The sequence below is a fragment of the Petaurus breviceps genome, unplaced genomic scaffold (assembly GCF_028583685.1).
Source record: "Petaurus breviceps papuanus isolate PSGF00001 unplaced genomic scaffold, PetGlider_PUasm1.0 173, whole genome shotgun sequence".
NCBI classification, from domain to species: Eukaryota; Metazoa; Chordata; class Mammalia; order Diprotodontia; family Petauridae; genus Petaurus; species Petaurus breviceps.
In genome coordinates this window covers 11,003,557-11,022,803 of record NW_027185759.1, presented here as the reverse complement: position 1 = coordinate 11,022,803, position 19,247 = coordinate 11,003,557, and the positions used below count along the sequence as shown (strand labels likewise).

At 46.5% G+C, this 19,247-nt stretch overlaps 1 protein-coding gene across 1 annotated transcript in view; it reads left to right on the top strand.

Annotated features, from left to right (window-relative positions):
- The first annotated feature begins 8,470 nt into the window (after positions 1-8,470).
- The window catches only part of LOC138157833 (allantoinase, mitochondrial-like), a 27,295-nt gene continuing 16,518 nt past the window's right edge, over positions 8,471-19,247 (top strand). The window contains exons 1-3 of the mRNA XM_069083643.1: positions 8,471-8,628; positions 13,814-13,965; positions 18,136-18,250. Of these exons, the coding sequence (XP_068939744.1) occupies positions 8,482-8,628; positions 13,814-13,965; positions 18,136-18,250 (414 nt within the window). The 5' untranslated portion in view covers positions 8,471-8,481. The remainder of the gene's footprint in view (positions 8,629-13,813; positions 13,966-18,135; positions 18,251-19,247) is intronic.

The window sequence follows — 19,247 nt, the reverse complement described above, 5'->3', positions numbered from 1 at the left end:
GATTTTACACACTGGTTTTACAAATTGATGTTACAAATATAGATCCCAAGCACCCCATCATTACTGATGTTACAAATTGGTATTACAAACTGAGTTTACAAATTGGTTTTACAAACATAGATCCCAAGCACCCCATCAAATCCATACTGATGACAAGATAAACTCCCTTAGAATTAGAGCAGCCCTAGAGAGGAACGGGTTAATGGGATCTTAGAGGAAGGGGCATTATAAAAGGTAGATAGCCCAAGCCTAGGGAGGTGATTGCCCATGGTTCTCTGCCCTGGTCAGACGGCTTCCGGAGTGATGGGCTCAGTCCTGGTTGCCACAGAGTAGAAAGGACCTTGAATAGCTGGAAGATGTCCAGAGCAGGCAACCCTGAAGGTGAAGGACCTTGAATTTGTACCATATGAGGACTGATTGAGGAAAATAGGAATGTTTATCTTGGAGAAGAGGTGAAACAAGACAAGGGCTGCCACGTGTAAGAGGGTTTACATTCGCTTGACTGGGCAGAATGGAGACTGGAAGGACATACATTTAGACTTGACATGAACACATATATCCCTTAGTAACTGGACATCTGAAGTAGCATGAGTGAACCACCTGAGCAAAGACTTCAGCATGCCTTGTTGGGCATGTTTAATAGTGGGGGGTGGTTAGGTGGGGGCAGAAACCTAACTAGGAATTTCTGAGCCTGGAGCAAGTCTCACAAAGCATGGTAGTGGTGGTGTGAAGAGTCCTAGCTCCAGAGTTAACAGCCCTAGGTTCAAATCTTGCTTGTTACCTTATGTAAATTTCCCTTCCCCTTTGCAGGCTTCATTTTCTTCCTCTGACAGGTGAGAGAGGAAGATCCCGTGACTGCTGGGGTTTCTCCAGCTCTAGGAGCCTAGAATGTCTCAGTTTGGTGCCTGGGGAATGGATCCTGGAGGCAAAGATCCTTGTTCACTCTTGGGGGGCCACTCCGGAGGACGCTGCCACGGGGCACAGGGGGAAAGGACTGAACAGGATTCCTCATAGGCTTCTATTTGAACCAATTTTTATTGCTATTTAGATAGTAAGTTCTTTTGTTTTTCTGTGCTTAAATACTGAAAATTTGGGCAGTACCCTCTAAATTCAGTGCCCTGATGGCAAAATCCTGCTCACCCTTCGCTTGTTGTATCTCTGAATAGGGGTGGAACCAGATGACTTTGGACATATTTGTTACAAGGATTTTATTTTTCTTTCTTCTTTTCTCAATAGGATGGGGATAAGGGGGGAAGGGGGAGTGAAAATAGATTCTGTTAACCAAAAAAAAATCTTTTTAAGGAGACTGGTGTCTCTTATAACCTCTGAAAATCTGTGAGTCTGTAATTAGATGCCTCAAAGTCTAGGAAAACACAGGTCCAATCCCAATTCAAATATTACTGGCCTTTGCTTTTCTGGTCTCTTTGTATCCTAATTGTTTGTTTCCCTCTCCCCGAACTCTATCCCCTGACCCAATTCTACAGGGCACTTTAGGAATGGTGAACTTTCGTCCAAACAAAAAATGTGGACAATTTAATTTTTAACATGCCTTGTGACACTTTTGTCTGATTCCAAGTGAAAACACTCAGCCTGGCTTCCTTCTGTGTTCAAGGAGGTCCATTCCAAGATTGTTTTCACACTGGAGCCCACTTTGAGTTGGATCCATCTAAGATCCCTCAATTGTTTTGCCTCCCTAGCCAAGGTGACTTACAGACCATGCCCCACTCAACTCTCTGATGGTTTGGGGGTACATACATTTCTGAATGGCCATGTTCTGCTACTCAGAAGGCTCCGGGGTCTCCCCAATGTCTTTTTTATAGAGTTAAGAACTCCATTTTTGTCTTTATATTTGTTATTGTTGTTGTTTAGGATATCATCCTTTGTACAAGCAAGGTTTTGAAGAAATAATGGTAGCTGGTTTTATATGGCTCCATTTCTCTGATGGAGCTGTGATTTCATCAGTGGAGCATTCCCTCCAGTGATATAGGTTGCAACCCCTTCATGTCTAATTGATTAGTGCTACTCTTGTGGATGTCTTTCCAGAGTTTCAGCATACAGAGAATGGGACAATAAACAAAGGACCAGTCTTGAAGCCCTGGGTCAAGTCTCTCTACCCAAATACTAGCTGTGTGACCTTGGATGAGTTACTTAATTTCTTGGTGTCCCAAGCAGGTCTTTGAAACTCTCTGCTACCAAGAGGTTGTTGGTCTGTATGCTTAGAGGGACTTTCCACACTGGGAGATTCTTACATGGATGAAATCCCAGGTCTAGATGAAAAAAATTACCCAGCTCTGTGCCAGGTCCCAGGTGCCAGAATTAAGGAAGAGGAGGAGGAGGGAGTAGAAGAGGAGGAGAAGGAGGAAGAGGAGGATGAGGAGGATGAGGAGAAGGAGAAGAAGGAAGAATAAGAACAAGAGGGAAGAATCGCTGTTTCTGTTGTCCAGGAGTTTACATTCTATTGTGCAGACAAATCAAGCAAATATAAGGTAATTTAAGGTGGGTGTAAACACTAATAATACATTCATAGAAGACTGCATGAGGGAGGTGGCCAGTGAATGAGCCTAGCCTCTCCAATTATAAGCTAAAAGTAGGAACACTGAGTCCATTCTCCCTCTGCTCCCACCCTGGAGGGATTCACCCAGGCTGCATTCATGTTCTATTTTTTCCTCATCAGGGAAACTGAAGTAGCTGCTCCTTACTAGCTGTTTAACTTTGTTCAAGTCACTTGGCCAATATGCTCCTCAATTTCCTTATCTGTAAAATGGGGGGATGGATTAGGTGAGCCCTAAGGTTGCTTCCATGACTCTTAGGAACTCAGGGTTGACCCATTACTCCTTGAGGGATGTTGGTCAAGTCACTTGGTCTAGATGGTCCTCAGTTTCCTCATCTGTAAAATGAAATGGTTGGACTTGATGATCCCTAAAGTCCTTCCATTTCTTGATATATGACCCTCAGATAATCGTACTTGCTCCCTCTTACTGTCTGTGTGACCTTGGTGGAGTTATTTGATCTTTCTCATGCTCAGTTTCTTCAATTGTGAAATGCCAGCTTGGGTCACATGACCTCGAAGTAAGGTCCCTCCTATCTCTAAAATTATGGCAATTCCATAGCTCTAAATGTATCATCGATCCTATAGAAATTCTGATAACTTCTCCCAATGTCTCTGGGCCTTCAAAAGTAATGCTAGGGTTCATGATCATGAGCCATTCACTAGGCTTTGTTGGACTTGAACAGAGTCTAGACCATGCTATACTGCAAATGAGTACTTGTGTAGAGCTTCCCAAGACCCTATGGCACAAAGACTCATCTCTAGAAGTCCAACATTTTATCAGGGGATGTTCTATGGCTGGGAATGTAGGAATATGGGGTCACCATGATCTTTGAAGATTCAAATTTTGGTTACCCAAAGGCCCATGAAGAGCAACAGGGTGAGCATAGGTTGGCAATGGGCCCAAGAAGTGGCACAAAAAAAGTTGCCAACCAAACAGATGGATCATAAGGAAAGGGGTTGGGACACACAGAGAGAGAGAAAAGGAGGGAAAGAGAGACAGAGAGAGAGAGAGACAGAAAGAAAGACAGAAAGATTATAGATGGGCATCCCAAGGCCTGGAAGGATGAACTATCCAGAGAAAGAAAGGAAATGCTCAGGGGAAGCCACTGGGGTCAAAGATTTAAAGGAATAAAGAGATTGTGGACATTTCCTAGGTTGATTTAGAGCCTCTAGATCTCCTGAAGGGTTGGGAGTAGAGACATTTGGTTGACTCTTAGTGACCCACAATGGGAGGCAGATTGGCCACACGGGAGCTCTCCACCAGTGATTAATGTGTTCTAGGACATTGCTTTTGAACAAAACCTTGCCCTGGGTAATGCTTACATTTTCTTCATGCCTTTGTTCATTCGTTCACTTAACAAATACACATTAAGCATCCATCATATGCCAAGCACTATGTTGGCTACTAGGGTAGATGCAGAGTTAACAGGAGACACCAAGCCTGTCCTCATGAAGTTTAAAATCTAAAAGTTACCCTATACAATTTCATTCGAAAAGAACAGTGGAGAGTACAACACTGGCATTGGGCTCAAAGAAACTGGTTCAAATTCTAGCAACTGTCTCCACCCTAAAGGTCTTGGACAAGTCACTTATGCCCTCTAGGTCTCATTTTTTCTTATTTACAAAATGAGAGGATTGGGCTAGATCTGAGCATCCTTCCATCCCCAGATCTTCCATCCAAGATCATTCTTTCAGCCCCCATTTCTTTTTCTGTAAAATTAAGGAATTAGGTGGAGGGAAGGGAAGAAGAAGGTGGGAGGGAGATAATTTAGAACTAAAAAAAGAGAATTGAATTTAAAAGTGAAATAAAATGAAGGAGTTGACCTGGGATCTGTGATGCCACGAAGCTCATCTAGGCCTCAGTTTCCTGATCTGTAAATGAAGAGATCAGAGAAGCTAGTTGACTGCCAAGGGCCCCATGGTCCTAAAATGCAGTGTTATATGAAGCTTGGGAGTGGGGGAGGGGTAGTTGATACAAATGGGGTGGTAGCAAAGGCTTAATGGAAAAAGTCTCCTTTGAGTCAAGATATCAGATCATAAAATCACAGGATTTAGAGTGAAAGGAGCCTGAAAACAATCTCATTCAACCCCTGGACTTTATAGATGAGGAAGCAGGGGCTCAGAAAGGGCAGGTGATTTGCCTAATCATGCCTAGTCAATGAGTGGCAGAGCCAGGTCTCCTAATCATGTTCTCAGATTCAGAAAACATCCAAACCAGAAGGTTCTTTGCAGTCCAACTCCCTCAGTTGCTCCACAGAGAGTGAGCCTGAGAGTTAGAGATGGGGAGATCCTCGATCAAGGTCTTACAAAAGAGCATTGAGTTGTTGATAGGAGTTGGCTGAAAAACAACCCCAAAATAACGTTTGTCTTTCTCCCTAGGCTTTGTTAGCCAGGCGGGAGAAGGATGGGGGTGAGGGGTCAGTAAAGAATGAAAGTCAATCCCTGCCCCAGTGTTTGCCGAGAATGCCAGTCACTCTTCCAGGGTGAAAGCTCATTTTGGAAATGCCAGAAAATCCCACCCCCGCCGGAACTGGGAGGCAGGTGGGGGAGGGGCATGACTTGGCATAAAAGGAAGGGAAACCCAAGGGAAGAAGAGAAGTCTTGAAGGTGAGACCTGGAGCCAGGAACCCAGCAGCCCAAGGACCCTCTAGGGGCAACTATTGGAGCCAGAGGTGAGTGCTGAGCAAACATCCTTTGGGAGTGGGAGCCTGAGTCAGTCCTGCAAGGATGCCCAAGCTCCACAGACCTCTGAGACTGGTGTCTGAGCCTAGAGAATAGGACAACCTAACAGCCCAGAGCAGGGCTTTGGCCTTGGGAGCCCCAGAAAGGGCTTGGCTTTTATCACATCATTGCCTCCATGTAAAGCCTTGAACTTGGGGTCAGAAAGACCTGGGTTTGAATCCCATTTAAGTCAATTAAGCAAGTCACTGAGCCTGTCTCAGTTTCCACATGGAGATGGGAGTGTTGCTGTAGTGCCTTGCCTATCATTTTAAAGATCAGACAAGACAGCGTTTGTAAAGTGCTGTGCAAGCCCTTGAGACCCTGAAGAGAAATGTAAGGCAGAGTCTCCTGACTACCTCGACTTCCCCACCGCCATCAATCAGTGTAAGGGCAGCATGGGAGGTTTAATGGAATACACATGGTGTTCTGCATCCCCATATCTGTTTGCAATCTCTTTATGAACCTCTTTGATTGGATCAAGAAGGTAACAGCTACTAACCCCAAGGACTTTCTGAGTAGGGGCTGAGGGACGAGCCACCCAAGTACCCTGCTTCTTCCCCACCCCACCCTGGTCCAAGAAGGCTTTCTGTCTAGGTCAGAAAACCAAAATGGGAAAGGTAGTAGCCCTCATGAGGACTTTTTGGTTTGCAAGCCTCATCTTTGTGGATGTCCCCAGCAGAACTCATTATTTTAGGTGGGGAAGTCAACTTTACTTTCCCTAAACCTGAGAACCAACTCCTTCTCAGGGACTGAGTTTCCTGCTCTATAAAATGAGGGAGTTGGACTAGATAGCCCCCACCCAAGGCTTCCAGCTATTGTTGTTATTTTGTATCCGTGGAGTTTCCTCATCTGGAGTCCCCCCCCCCACGAAATGCCAACAAAATCACAGATCTGAGTCAAACAAAAATTAATCCTTACTCTCCCTACTGCCTCCCAAGGTTGAGAAAAGCATTTTGTTAACCCTGAAGCCCTAAAGAAATGCAATCCATCCTTACCCAGCCCACCCCCTTCTCTTCCTGTCATAAGTCCAATTTCCACCGACTTCCTTCCACAAGCTTCTTCACCTTCAGAGCCATCACTGTTTGAGGGGTAGAACCCAGCCCTGACCCCATTTCATAGAAGGGGAAACTAAGATTCAAAGAGGATAGGAAAAGGTTGCAGAACTTGTCCTCAGGTCCCATCAGAAGTGAAGACATGAGAAAAGGCAGGGCTGCTTAGATCCAGACTGATGCCCGCCCCCCTTCAAATCTCCTTCCTTCTCTTCCCATCACTCATCTCCCTTCCCCCTTTCCTCACCTCCCCACCCCATTGTTCCCTCTTCTTTCTCTCTTTCTTCTCTCCCCTCCTGTCTTCTCTTTTCATCCTTCAAGCCCCATGCCCTGACCCACCCCCCTCCAGAGGACAAACCTGGAGACCCCAAGAATCACAGGTTCCTATATTGGGGACTAGGTGGGACCTTGGTGCTTCACCAGAGCTCTCCCACCGTGCCCTGATGTTGGGGGCGCCCCTAACCCTGGACATGCAAGAAATAAGCCGTTCCTCCCCTTGGAAATGACCCTTTCCTCTGAGGTCACAAATGCCTTGGCCCCATGCTGCTCAGGGTTCTTCCACTCTGCCTCATTTTATGGTCATTTGTGCACAGGTAGGAGTGGGGAGGACTCACTGGAGTGGGAGCAGGATGTCAGTATCTCCTGCACTTCTAGCCTGGGCCAGATGAGGAAACTCATTCTTAACAAAAGATTCAGTGAGCCCCCTCATTTGTATTTGAAGAGCAACTAGGAGGCAGAATGGAGAAAATGCTGGATTAGGAGTCAGAAAGACCTGAGTTCAAGTCCGGCCTCAGACACTAGCTCTGTGACCATGGGCAAACCTCTTAACCCTGTTTGCCTCAGTTTCCTCATCTGTAAAATGAGCCGGAGAAGGGAATGGCAAACGACTCCAGTATCTGCCAAAAAAAAACCCAGATGGGGTCACGGAGAGTTGGACAGTACTGAGTAGCAAGAAGCCATTGAGCAGTTGGCCCTGCCCTTGTCCCCATCACCGTATTTAGGAGAAATATGTCAATAAACAGACGGTAAATCTTTATGAAGCACTTCCTGTATGCCAGGTCCTGTGCTAAGTACTGAAAATGCAGATGCTCCTTTTTGCTGGGAAATACACCTTGAAGGACAGCGGCCTCAGAGAAAGGGCTGGGTGCACTTGCTTTAGACACATCCAACACTTTCTATGGAGATTTTGTCTGCCCCTAGGTGGGAGGTAATAGGGCATTCAGGAAAGCGTTGGAGACAAATGCTGGCTCCCACGCTGACGATCTGGGTGACCATAGACAAAGGACAGCTTCCCTCATCTTCCCTCATCTATGAAGAGGGGATAATCACCAGCCTCCCTCCTAGGACCAGTGGCAGGAGTCACTGAGCTAGTCACACTAAGCTCCTGATGCTGCCCCATCATAAAGCATGATAACACCCCTAGGGCCTTGAAGATCATTCTGGACACCTCTAATAGGTAGGGACTTAGCACTGAGGAGGGGCCTGAAAAGGATAAAGGATGGAATAAAGGAGCTTCCTTGTGGCCATCTGCCTCGGGGCTCCGGTCCCGGAATTGTGCGGAGGTGTGACTCTGATCTGAGAATGGCCCCTTGTCCACTTTATCACACTGTCCCCACGCATGCACTATACACCTGCTCATACATCTTCCTGCCATCTGCAGGCCCCACACCCACAGGCAACGAGCAATAGTTCACCTAGACATCAAGTTATAATTCTTCCCCTGTTACTTGCCACAGAAAGTCAGCTATGTGGTGGTGAGATAAGGAGCTGGATGCAGAGTCAGGAAGAACTAAGTTGGAATGCTACCTCAGACACTTAACTAGCTGTGTGACCCTTAGCAAGTCACTTCACCCTGTCTACCTCAGTTTCCTCACTATTAAGACAAGAATAATAATGTTACATAGCTCCCAGGGTTGTTGTGGGCTCAAATGAGATAATATATGTAAAATGCTTTGTAGACTTTAATAGACCATATAAATATGAGCTATTATTTGCCCCTCAAGTCTAGAAAATAAACATAAAGTGGCTTCATGTTTATTCCTTGAAGAGCCCGCTTGAGTGGACAAAAGAACAATGTGGTGCTTGTTTAAACAGCCTGACTTTAGATTTTGACAGCGTTCTCTCCCATTCTGTCCATCATCCCTCCAAGAACCAGCCAGAATGGAGGTGGGATCACAGGTCACAGTCATCAGAAGCAATAAGGTGGTGATAAATGATGCCATCATCCCAGCAGAAGTTGTCATCACTGGTGGCCAAATCACTGATATTCTGCCCATCGGAAGCAGAGTCCAGAGCCAGAGGGAAAAGGCAAGTATGAGGGCAGGTTAGCCCAGCCCCAGGAAGTCCTGGGAAGTGTTTGGGTTCTTGACAGGGTGGGCATGGACAAGCCTGTACAACAGAAACATTTCCAGGCATCTGTCTGCAGGGGCAGCCCTCTGGGTTTTGTCAAGCAAAGTGACAAAGGAAATATTCAGATTTTGAATAAGAGAGTAAACATTTTCATCTGTAGGCCAAAATTGTCTGCTCAGATATGCAGGGCTGAATGGTCAGACTATTCCCTAAGGACTCCTGCCATTTATCCCTCCTCTTTTCCCAAGCAGTTCAATTACATGACCCATCTATCCACCTACACAACTCCCCAGGAGGCCTCCTCTTCCCTTCTAGGCTCCTTAGGCAAGACAAGCAACCCAAACACCCCCCAGGCTCAACTACCTAACCTTGGGTCACCATGGGCAGCCACCCTCACACAGATCACATGCTACATTTCACCCACTGGAGTGGATGGATACAAGTTCTCCTCTCTCATCATGCTTTGCCCAAGTAAAATTTTAAGAGATAAATGTAGAGACCTCCTTTCTTATGCATGGGTTTAGAGGTCCTGGGTATCAAACATGTGGTAAGCTTTGGACCTTTCTGTCCTTTAGCCACCACCCCAGACTGGACTCGCTCTGCTTGGCCCTGTAGGACACACCTGTGGGACAGTGACAAAGAGACGCATGGGTTTAAGGGCATGAAAAAAGCGTGCTACCAATTGGAGTTGTCCATGAGTAGAGGCAGTGGACTGCCCCTCACTGGAGAGCTCTAAGCAAAAGGGAGATAATGCCTGGCTGGGCGTGCTGTAGAAAGGCTGCCTGGCCCCAGTATTTAGAACAGTGAAGGTACACAGTAGGTAGTTGATTGGTTGATGGATTGATGGATCCAGCTCAGAGATCCTGGGATTCTGATCACATGCAGGCACACCAGGGAGAGATTGGGTCTATTCTGATTGCTTCAAGAGCCTTCACTGGGCATTGCAGAAGAACAAAAAAGTCATCTGTCCTCTGTCAATCCTCTCCTGTTTATCTTGTAAATAGTTGTTTTTTTACATGTTGTCTCCGCCATTGGACAGTAAGCTCCTTGAGGGCAGGGACCGTCTTCTGCCTCTTTTTGTATCCTCAGTACATAGCACAGTGCTGGGTACGTAGAAGGTGCATACTAAATATTGATTGATTTATTCATAGCTATACACAGACCACTTAATTCCTTCTCAAAATGAGCATTGCTTAGACATGAAATGAGAATTCTCTAAGAAAAACCTACGGTCAGAGAGTAACACCAACACCCACCAAGGCACATCTCTCTTTAGGACACTAGGGTCTCTCTGGAGATGCCTGGCCTCAACAACACAGCTGGGCACTTAAATGCTTGTTTATTGTTATTGATGGACATGGCTGAGAGAGAGGACTTGAGGATGTTACCAGGTTAGGGTCAACCATAGCCAAGTCCAGTTCATGAGTGAGACTGAGCTGAATCAGAGTTTTGCCTCATGCCAGGGTACCAGCCTGACCTAGTCAAGCAGCCTTTGGCTATTTGTATTGCTATCTGTTGTTGACTGAGCTAGCTCTCTGTTCAACAGTAGTAATCATGGAGTTATTGAAGTTCAAGGGGACAGCTCAGCTCTTGTTTCATTTCTGCCTTTGTTGTCAAAAAGAATGATCTTTCTTTGGACTGAAAAGTGCAGAACAAAACATAACAAAATGGCTAATAGAGAGTTGATAGGCAAGATAAGCAAAGGGAGAGTAGGAAAGCATCCAGCTGTCCCCAAGTCCCCTGGGCCAACTCAACTCTGGCCTTGGGTCCTGAAAAACCTGGTGGGTGTAATTATGGAGCCATGCTTAGCAATTTTTGAATAAATCATGGAAAACTGGGGTGATGCCACAGGTTTAGAGAAGGGAGGATGTGGTCCCAATTTTCAGAAAAGGAAAGAAAATGGAGCCTGCAAACTATAAGCCCATGAGCTTGATGCTGATTTTGGGTCAAATTCTAGAAGGCATTATTAAAACGGTGGTCGATGAAACTCTAGAAAAGGAACTAGCAACCACAGGGAGCCAGGCAGGCTTCATCAAAACCAGATCATGCCAAATGAACTTCATCTCCTTTTGGGACAGGGATACGGACCTGGTAGATCGGGGGGATGCTCTCATTTACCCATATTCTAGCCAAGCTTTTGACAGTCTTTCATTCTATTCCTATAGAAAAGCTGTAGAGCCAATGACAGGTCAAGTCCATAGATTTGGGACTGAGGGAATGGCCAGACCCAAGGAGTAGTCATCCATGGTTTAATGACTCTTTGAAAGGAGGTTTCCATCTGTGTTGTTTTCCATCTGTGCTCAGCACTGGACTGTTCAGTCTTATTGACAATGGCTTGTTTGAAGCTCATAGTGTGAGGATGCTTTTCAGATTTGTAGAAGGGACAAAGTAGGAAGAAAAGCTAATATATTGGATGATAGTCAAGCTCCAAAAAGATCTTGAGAGGCAGGAGCACTGGGCTGAACCGAACAAGATGAAGCCAATCAGCCAAGAAGCATTCCTGAATACCCGCTGTGCACCAGAAACTGGGCAAAAGGTATAAATGGAAAACTCAATCAGGCTCTAAAAAATCACATTCACAGATGCAAGATGAGGGCGTTGTGGATGCTGTGGTTAACCAGGAGTTCGTTAGGAAAAGGGGGTTCAGAAGACCCCAAGCTGAATGTGAGTCCACAGTGTTATGTGACAACAATCTTGGGCTGTTATGAGAGGCATAGCCAGGAGTGCGCTGATAAATGTTTAACTAATGGCTCCCCTCTCCATGTACACAGGACATACCTTTAAGTTTAATCTGCATTATTTTAAATTTAATCTGCACCTCCATCACTTTCCTAAATCTCTAGACAATCAGCAAACTATAAATTGTGCCCTGATTTGTATTTTGCTGTTGTCCAAGCTGTCAGTGATCACACTGAAAATTTAACAACTGGCACTTGGAGTCAGTATGACTGGCTCTAGAATCTGTAGGGCAGAACTTCCGAGAATAAGGAGGTGATCGTGCCACTGCCCGCTGCCCTGGTCAGACCTCATCGAGAACACTGGCTTCAGTTCAATGCACCACAGTTTAAGGGGGTCATTGATAAGCTGGGTAACCTTTAGAGGCAGGTACTTGTATAAGTGCTTTAAATGCATCCTCTCTCCTGAACCTCAACAATAGGTGCTACCACCCTCATTTTAAAGGGTCACCCAGCTAGATGTGTCCTTGGCAGGATCTGAATTTGGGTCTTCCTAACTCTTATGCTTAATGCTTTCTAGGCATAGTATTCAGGACAGGAGGTGAGATTTCCTCAGTTCTCTGCCTTGATCAGACTACAACCAGACTAGAGCCAGAAGGGTCTGTGAAGGTCATTTGACTGAAGCCCCTCATCCTACAAAGGAGAAAGGTGGGAGGTAATGGGACTTGCCCAGGCAATTAATGTTAAGACATGGGTTAGCCCTGGAGGTCCACGCTACTAGCCCAGGTTCCTTTCCACTGTAGCCACTAACCGCAGCCCAGAGGAGCTCCAGATCTTTGTTTGAAAAGCAAATGTGCCTCTGATGGGACTTTGAGCACAGAGGCATTTTTAGAAAAATGCTTCTAGAATACTCTCTTCTGCATTGAATGAGATAGTGTGGGGGGAGCACGTGCTAAAATACTGTACACGTCCCAGCTTTTGTTGTTAGCATTGGGATCATTCTTCTTAGCAAAACCTATTTCACCAAACCAGAAGGTAAGAAATTGGCCTAGAGTCAAAATCACCCTCCATTCCAAGAGCCAATTCTCAACTGGACCTCCTCCAACAGGCATTTCCAAATTTCATCATCTGATGGAAAGGCAGCTCTGGGGTGGTGAGGAGGAAAGACTAGAGGAAACAGTCTGAATAAAACATTAAAATCAAATGCAGAAGAGAGCAGAAGAAAGTTCCAAGGGGCAGAGTCGAGCAAGACTGTTAAAACAACTGTGTTAAATTGAATATCTAATGAAGAAGGAGCTATCTGGAATTGAGATTCAAGGTTTCATAGACAATCCTCTGTTTTCTTTTGTTATTTGTATATAGAGATACTAATGATTGTCTAAATTAATAATGCAATTTTTATATAAAGGAAAAAGGGTAAATAAAAAAGAGAATCAGGGGCAGCCAGGTAGTGCCGTGAGTGAGAGCGCTGGCCCCGGCGTTGGGAGACCCGGGATCGGTTCTGGCCTCAGATACCTGGCACCCACACAAAATAACTGGCTGTGTAACCTTGAGCAAGTTACTTAACCCCAACTGCTTTAAAAATTAAACTAAAATAAAATAGAGAATCCTAAATTTGGGGCCAGATGGGACAGGTTGGGTTGGAGTTGTGGATCTTCCATTTTCATCATTGGATCTTGGTTGAACACATGAAGTTTCCTACTTAATCAAGTGAAAATATTGGACTAGATGCCCTCTCACTGATCCACCAGCTCTAAATCTAGATCTTCTAATCCCACCATGGCATCTGCAGTTATCTCAAAAGTATATAAAGTTCCTTCAAACAAAATCAATATTAATTTAATTTGATCACAATACCAGGAAGCAGTGTGTGTTTGTCATGTATGGTGTGCACCCAGTTTAGACAATAGTAGTCAACAAATTACAAACAATAAGGTTCCAATGCCAAATTAGGTCAAAGAAATTCCTAAGAGCAAAGTTAAATTATTATTATTATTAGTTTCTGGGATTTTCCCTCTTCTTCCACAAATCCCTATGAAGGTCTGTTTCTGGAAGTCATTATTAATTTGGCCACTGTTTTTCACTGGGGCTCCATCCCTGACCAGAGAACAGTTTCTTTCTACTCTGTACTCGGATCTTAGGACCAGCTACAGTCTTTTTACGCTCCTGGAAATACCACCTATCTGCTCAAAGGAGTTTGCTTCCCCCCCTCCACAACTTCCAAAGTACATTCACAAAGCGGCCAGTTTTCTTGGGGCTCTCTAAGGAGATCATTACACAGATGACATTCTAGCCCCCAAGATTCCTCTCATCCCTTCCCTACACCCCACTGACCCCAAATTCCTTGGACAGTGCCTTTGGCTCAGGTATTTTCTTCTCATGACACCAGGTGTTCTTTATTAATCCATTCAGGGCTAAGGCTCATGCCTCATTTCATTTTCCTTTCTCTATTTTCCATCCCCCTCCAGGCACTCGATGTTGGTGACTTGGTGGTCATGCCTGGAATCATAGACTCTCATGTGCACATCAACGAGCCAGGACGCACAGCCTGGGAGGGATTCCTCTCGGCAACCAGGGCGGCAGCAGCCGGAGGCATCACCACCCTGGTGGACATGCCGCTGTATGGTACCCTGGGCAGGGGAGGATTCTGGGAAAGAGGGGTGGGGAAAGTGGAAGCTCGGATGAAAGGAGGGAGTATTGGGCTCCAGGAGTGGGTGAAGGCATCTGTAGGCAGAAGCACGGACCCAACAACTTACAGGAATGCACAGCCTGCCCACTCTTCTGTGCTTGCCAACATGTCATAGTTTTGTGTAACTACAGGATTCACTCACATAGATCTATCTAGAAGGGGCTTTCAGCCTCATCTGATCTCATCTTCCTTTTACAGATGTAAAAGGTTGTTATCTCAATGATAACAAGGAGCTTTTGTGCTGTACTTAGACATGTCATGTTCTCTCTGGGTTTTTATATGCATTGCCTTGCTCTCTCACATGAAGAGTTTAAGGGGCTTGCCCAGTGTCAAAGGCAGTGAATAGTAGGAGTCCAGATCTGAATGCAGCTTCTGCAATTCCACATCTCAGGCTCTTTCCATTGCCCCACCCTGCCTCTCTTGTAGAAAGGCAGTGTGGTATAAGGGGCAGAGAATATGACTTGGAGTCTGGAAGACCTGAGTTTAGTCTTTGCCCCTGAAACTTACTGGTCATGGGACCTTCCTTGCCTGGGCTTATGTTGCTTCACTTGCAGGATGGCAGGGCCACTGAGCTCCCTTCCAGATTCACATCAATGATTCTGTCACGTAAGCTCTCTGAGCCTCAGTCTCCTCACCTGCAAAGTAGAAATAAATGATATCTATAGCAGCTACTTTGTGGGGTTGTGAGGTATGAGTAAACTGTAGAGTGTCAAAGTCAACAGGCATTTATTCAGAATCTACTCCAAGCTAGGCCCCATGCTAAGCAGGGCAACTTCTGTGTTACTTAGTATTCATGGAAATAGGTGCAAGTTCACTTCAGTGGAAGGCTCCCCATCATTCCCTAGGCAGCGTATGCAGTTGGAGGAGATTAAATCATGCCTGATGACCAGAGCTGTCTGCCTCCAGGATCCAGATGGTTGAGGTGATCACACTGGTACCAGGCATTGGGGGTGCTGGGAGCTGGAACCCTAGAGGTAGTACAGAGGAAACCTTGAGTCTAGAATCAGAGGACTTGGGTTAGAATCTCTCCTGATGCTTATTCCCTGTGTGTCCTCAGGCACGTTACTAAGCCTCCAAGGTCCTTAGTTTTTTCTTTTTAAGTTGAGGAGCCTGGACAAGAAGGCCTCCACAGACCCACTCTTTCAAGGATCTCCATCACAGCATGTTCCCCATGACCATCAGATCTTAGTAGAAAGGTCTCAAGCTGAAAGGGTCACACACAGTCAGTATACCAGACTCTTCTGCTTCCTCAGGCTGGAGCTCAGTGAGGATCCAGTGGCTGGCACTTTGCCCCAGGACACAGAAAGCTTGAGAGCATTGACTACATTTGCTGTTCAGCAGCAGCTGAGTTTAGCACCTACTTAGCAAGAGCCATTAAAGTTGGAGCTGATCTGAGGGTGTATTTCATGCCCAGGAACAAACTGCTAATTTAGGCTTCTTTTATCCCTCAAAATTGGTGAGCTTCCTGTTCATCCAGTCTCCCCTGTGTGACTTGCATTAGGGGAGCAAGTCCCAGAGCCTGATGGGATGAAGGCCCTCCCTGCCCCCTACCAGTATGGGCCAGTTCCCTTCCCAGAAGGAGAGCATGTCCATTCCCCAGAACTGGGCATCCCCAGGCAGATGGACACACAGGGACTACAATCTAAATGGGTGTCTCTGGGAGTTCTCCCCACCTTCCACTGGGGGCATCTTAGAATTTTAGTCCAAAAGGAGACAGGATGCTATTTCTGTTTCCCACTTTGGGGTTTTTGTTCTAAGGGTTTTCTGCCTTTTATGAGTCATAGCCTTGCTTGAGGGCCAGACCTTTAACACAAAGCCCAGGCTTCTGTAACCTTGGCAAAGCTTCAGGGTGACACTGAAGTGGGTTTAGGAATCCTAAAGAGAGTTTCTTAAATAAGGGTGGTCACCTGCTCTCATGGGTAGGACATTAAAGTCTTCTAAAACGTGGGGCTTTGGTCCCAAAGAGAGATCTTCAAAGAAAAATCGATGACCACTTGTTGGGAATGTTGTAGAAGAGATTCCTGCAGAGGCAGCCAGGCAGCACCAGAGCCAAGAGCCAAAAATCCCTGAGTTCAAATCCTCCTGTGTGGCCTGGCCAAGTCACTGCCCTTATCTCAGGCTCAGGTTCCTCATCAGTAAAATGGGAATAAGAGGGTAACAATCAAATGAAATAATCAAAGGGCTTGATGGACCTTAAAGCACTCTGTGCTGACCACTGTTCCTGGGGTGCTGGCCCCTCCCATTCTGAGACAAGGGGCAAAGGAGGGGGAGGAGGGAGCTCGACTGTTCGGCGAGTGTAGGAGGTGGGACGTCAGAGATGGGTGAAGGGGCATTGAGGGAGGCACCTAGAGAAGAAGGGAATGAGCATTGATAAAGTGAGTGCCCTCTATGTGCCAAGTACCATGATTATGGGTGGGTTTGGTTTTTTAATAATTATTATCTCATTTGATCTTCACAATAATTTTGGGATGTAGGTGCTTATTATGATCCCCACTTTACAGTTGAGGAAACTGAGGCAAACAGGGATGAAATGACATGCCCAGGGTCACACAGCCAGGAAGCATCTGAGGCCAAGCCCAGCTCTCCACCCCCTGGGCTGCCAGCTGCCTCCTAAGTCGTTATGCCCTGAGTCAGCATTTCCTTAGCCTGTGGGTAGAGCCAACCCCAGGTACAGTGAATGGAGGTGACTGTCCAGTCTCAGGTTGTTGGGGGCCCCACTCTGCTGGGACTCCCTTCTGGGCAGCAATGTAGTGATAAGGAGCTGCCACCACCCCCAGCTGTGAAGACCCCCAGGGCTGCGGACCTCATCATCGCTAAGACCGCCCATGCCACTTTTAGGCTCCTTGAGTTGTAAGACAATTCCCCTTCCATTAAGCCTCTCTGCAATTCCTACCCCCCCCCCCCCACCTCCACTGCCCCTGGTTCTGCCCCTGAGGTCAGACAGCAAGGTGAGTTCCCTTGCACAGGGCAGCTTCCAGGTCCTGAAAAGCGGCTGTCATGATGCTGCCCTTCCCTACATGCGGATGTCTAGATAATTCAGTCCAATCCCCTCATTTTATACAGGTGGTACCTAATCAGTGCTGGACTGAACAGATTCCTTCTGTATACGTGCACGCGCGCGCGCGCGCACACACACACACACACACACACACTCTTCTTCCCTCAGTTCCCAACTCCCTCCAAGGCTGGCCTTCTTTTTCTGCAGCTCTCTACAAATTGTGGTGTGGCAGAGGAAAGGAGGGCTTTCTCAGAGAAATGGACTGAACAGACCCTCTTAGGTATGAACACTGGCTCTCAGAGAAGCCTTTTTAATGAGGGGCCTGGTAGCTCTGTCGAATGTAATGAGTTCTGGCAAAGCTCAGCCCAGGTTCGCCCCCAGGTAATGACAATTCCTTCCCGTCGGCCATCCAGTGCTTCCTTGGAACGCCCCAGAAATTGTGTCTGAGCTCCCCCTTTCAGGAATTTCCTGCAATTACATGTGAGCCAACACTGCCCTCTCCTGGTGGCCTCTGGCCCTCCAATGCTCGTGAGTCCTAGCTTAGGGTCACAGCTGTGGCGCAGGAAGAAGCCTCTCACTTTAGAGATGAGGAAACTGAGGCCCAGGGAGGGGAAGTGACCAAGTTCACCCAGGTAGTGAGTGTCAGAGCTGGGATCCGCAAACAGGCCCCCTGGTTCCAACCTCAGCTCTCATTCCATGGCGCCATGGTGTCTTTCTCAAGAGTGAGAGGGATAGGAAGGATTCTGGGGGGATATCTGCCCTGAGAGCTTAGTTTGTTTGCTAAACTTCGCACCAATGAGTCCTGGAAGCTGGCCCCGTCCTGCAGCTGCTGGCATTCCTGTGAACTTGCTTCTTGCCCACAGGCTCACCTCACTCCCTCTCACTGCCCAGCCTGTCTCCCTCCACCCTTCCCAAAGCCTTATCCAGGGCTGACTGGATCTGCCAGAGGTCTGCCTGCCCTGCAGTCTAAAAGGGTGCAGATGGCCATCCGTGTGCACCCAACACTGATGAGTCCAGCCCATAAAGAGCTCATACGGCTTGGGGGAGGGGGTCTTCTTTGCCAAGAGGGAAACCCCACTAACTGATTTCTTCTGCCTCTTTAGGAATTGCCAGCCACCAACAACCACCTTGACCAATTTCCACACCAAACTCAGGGCAGCCAGAAAGCAATGTTATGTGGACATGGCTTTCTGGGGTGGGCTGATCCCTGGGAATGCTGTGAGTAACTGCATGCTATTTGTTTTCCTGGAGTTAAATCCTCCCTTGGAAGCCTAGAACAAAGCCTGGAATGTACAATAAATGTCACTCAGTCAGTCAGTTAACAAGCATTTATCAACCCTTTCTATGCATCAGATGTGGTGCTAAGTGCCAGGGCACAAAGAAAGGCAAAAACATGAGTTTCCCCTCAAGAAACTCACCTTCTGATGGGGCAGACAACATGCAAATAACTATGTACTAGAAAAACATGGGCAGTGGGGAGGTACTAGTGGGGAGCAGGAGGAGGGGGAGCTGGGAGAGGCTTCCAGCAGGAGAGATCTCAGCTGAATCTCCAAGAAAGCCAAGGAATCCCAATGGCTCTTCAATCGACCAATCAAGACACAGTCATTAAGTCTTCATTCTATATTAGGTCCTGTACTAGGTACCACAGATCTCAACATAAAAGTGTGACTATGCCTGCCCTCAGGAAGCTTCTGTTCTACCAGGTTTGGTCTGCCTCAATCCCCTCCACTGAACTCACTGCTTTACCGCAGGTGAACTTCCACTAACATTTCATTTTTCATCATTGTTTGGGGAAGTTTGTTGTTGCTGCTGTTGCTGTTTGAGGCAATTGGGGGTAAGTGATTTTCCCCAGGGTCACACAGCTAGTAAGTGTCTGAAGCCTAATTTGAACTCAGGTCTTCTGACTCCAGGGCTAGTGCTCCATCTAGAAAGTTTTTGATTAATAATAATAATAATCCCCATAGTTAAACAATCTTTGGTTTCAGGTGAAAATTTCACCTGAAATCCATGAATTATTTTTTTTTACATTTTGATAACTAAATTTCAAAATAATTGGCTTCCTCTGTAATCCTACATATTTTATATTATGCATTTAAAAATATTCTTCTGAGAAAGGAGCCATAAATTTCACCAGACTGCTGCCAAAGGAATCATCCCCTTCCCCCCCACACACACACACAGTTAAGAACTCCTGTCCTCGACACCAGGATTGATC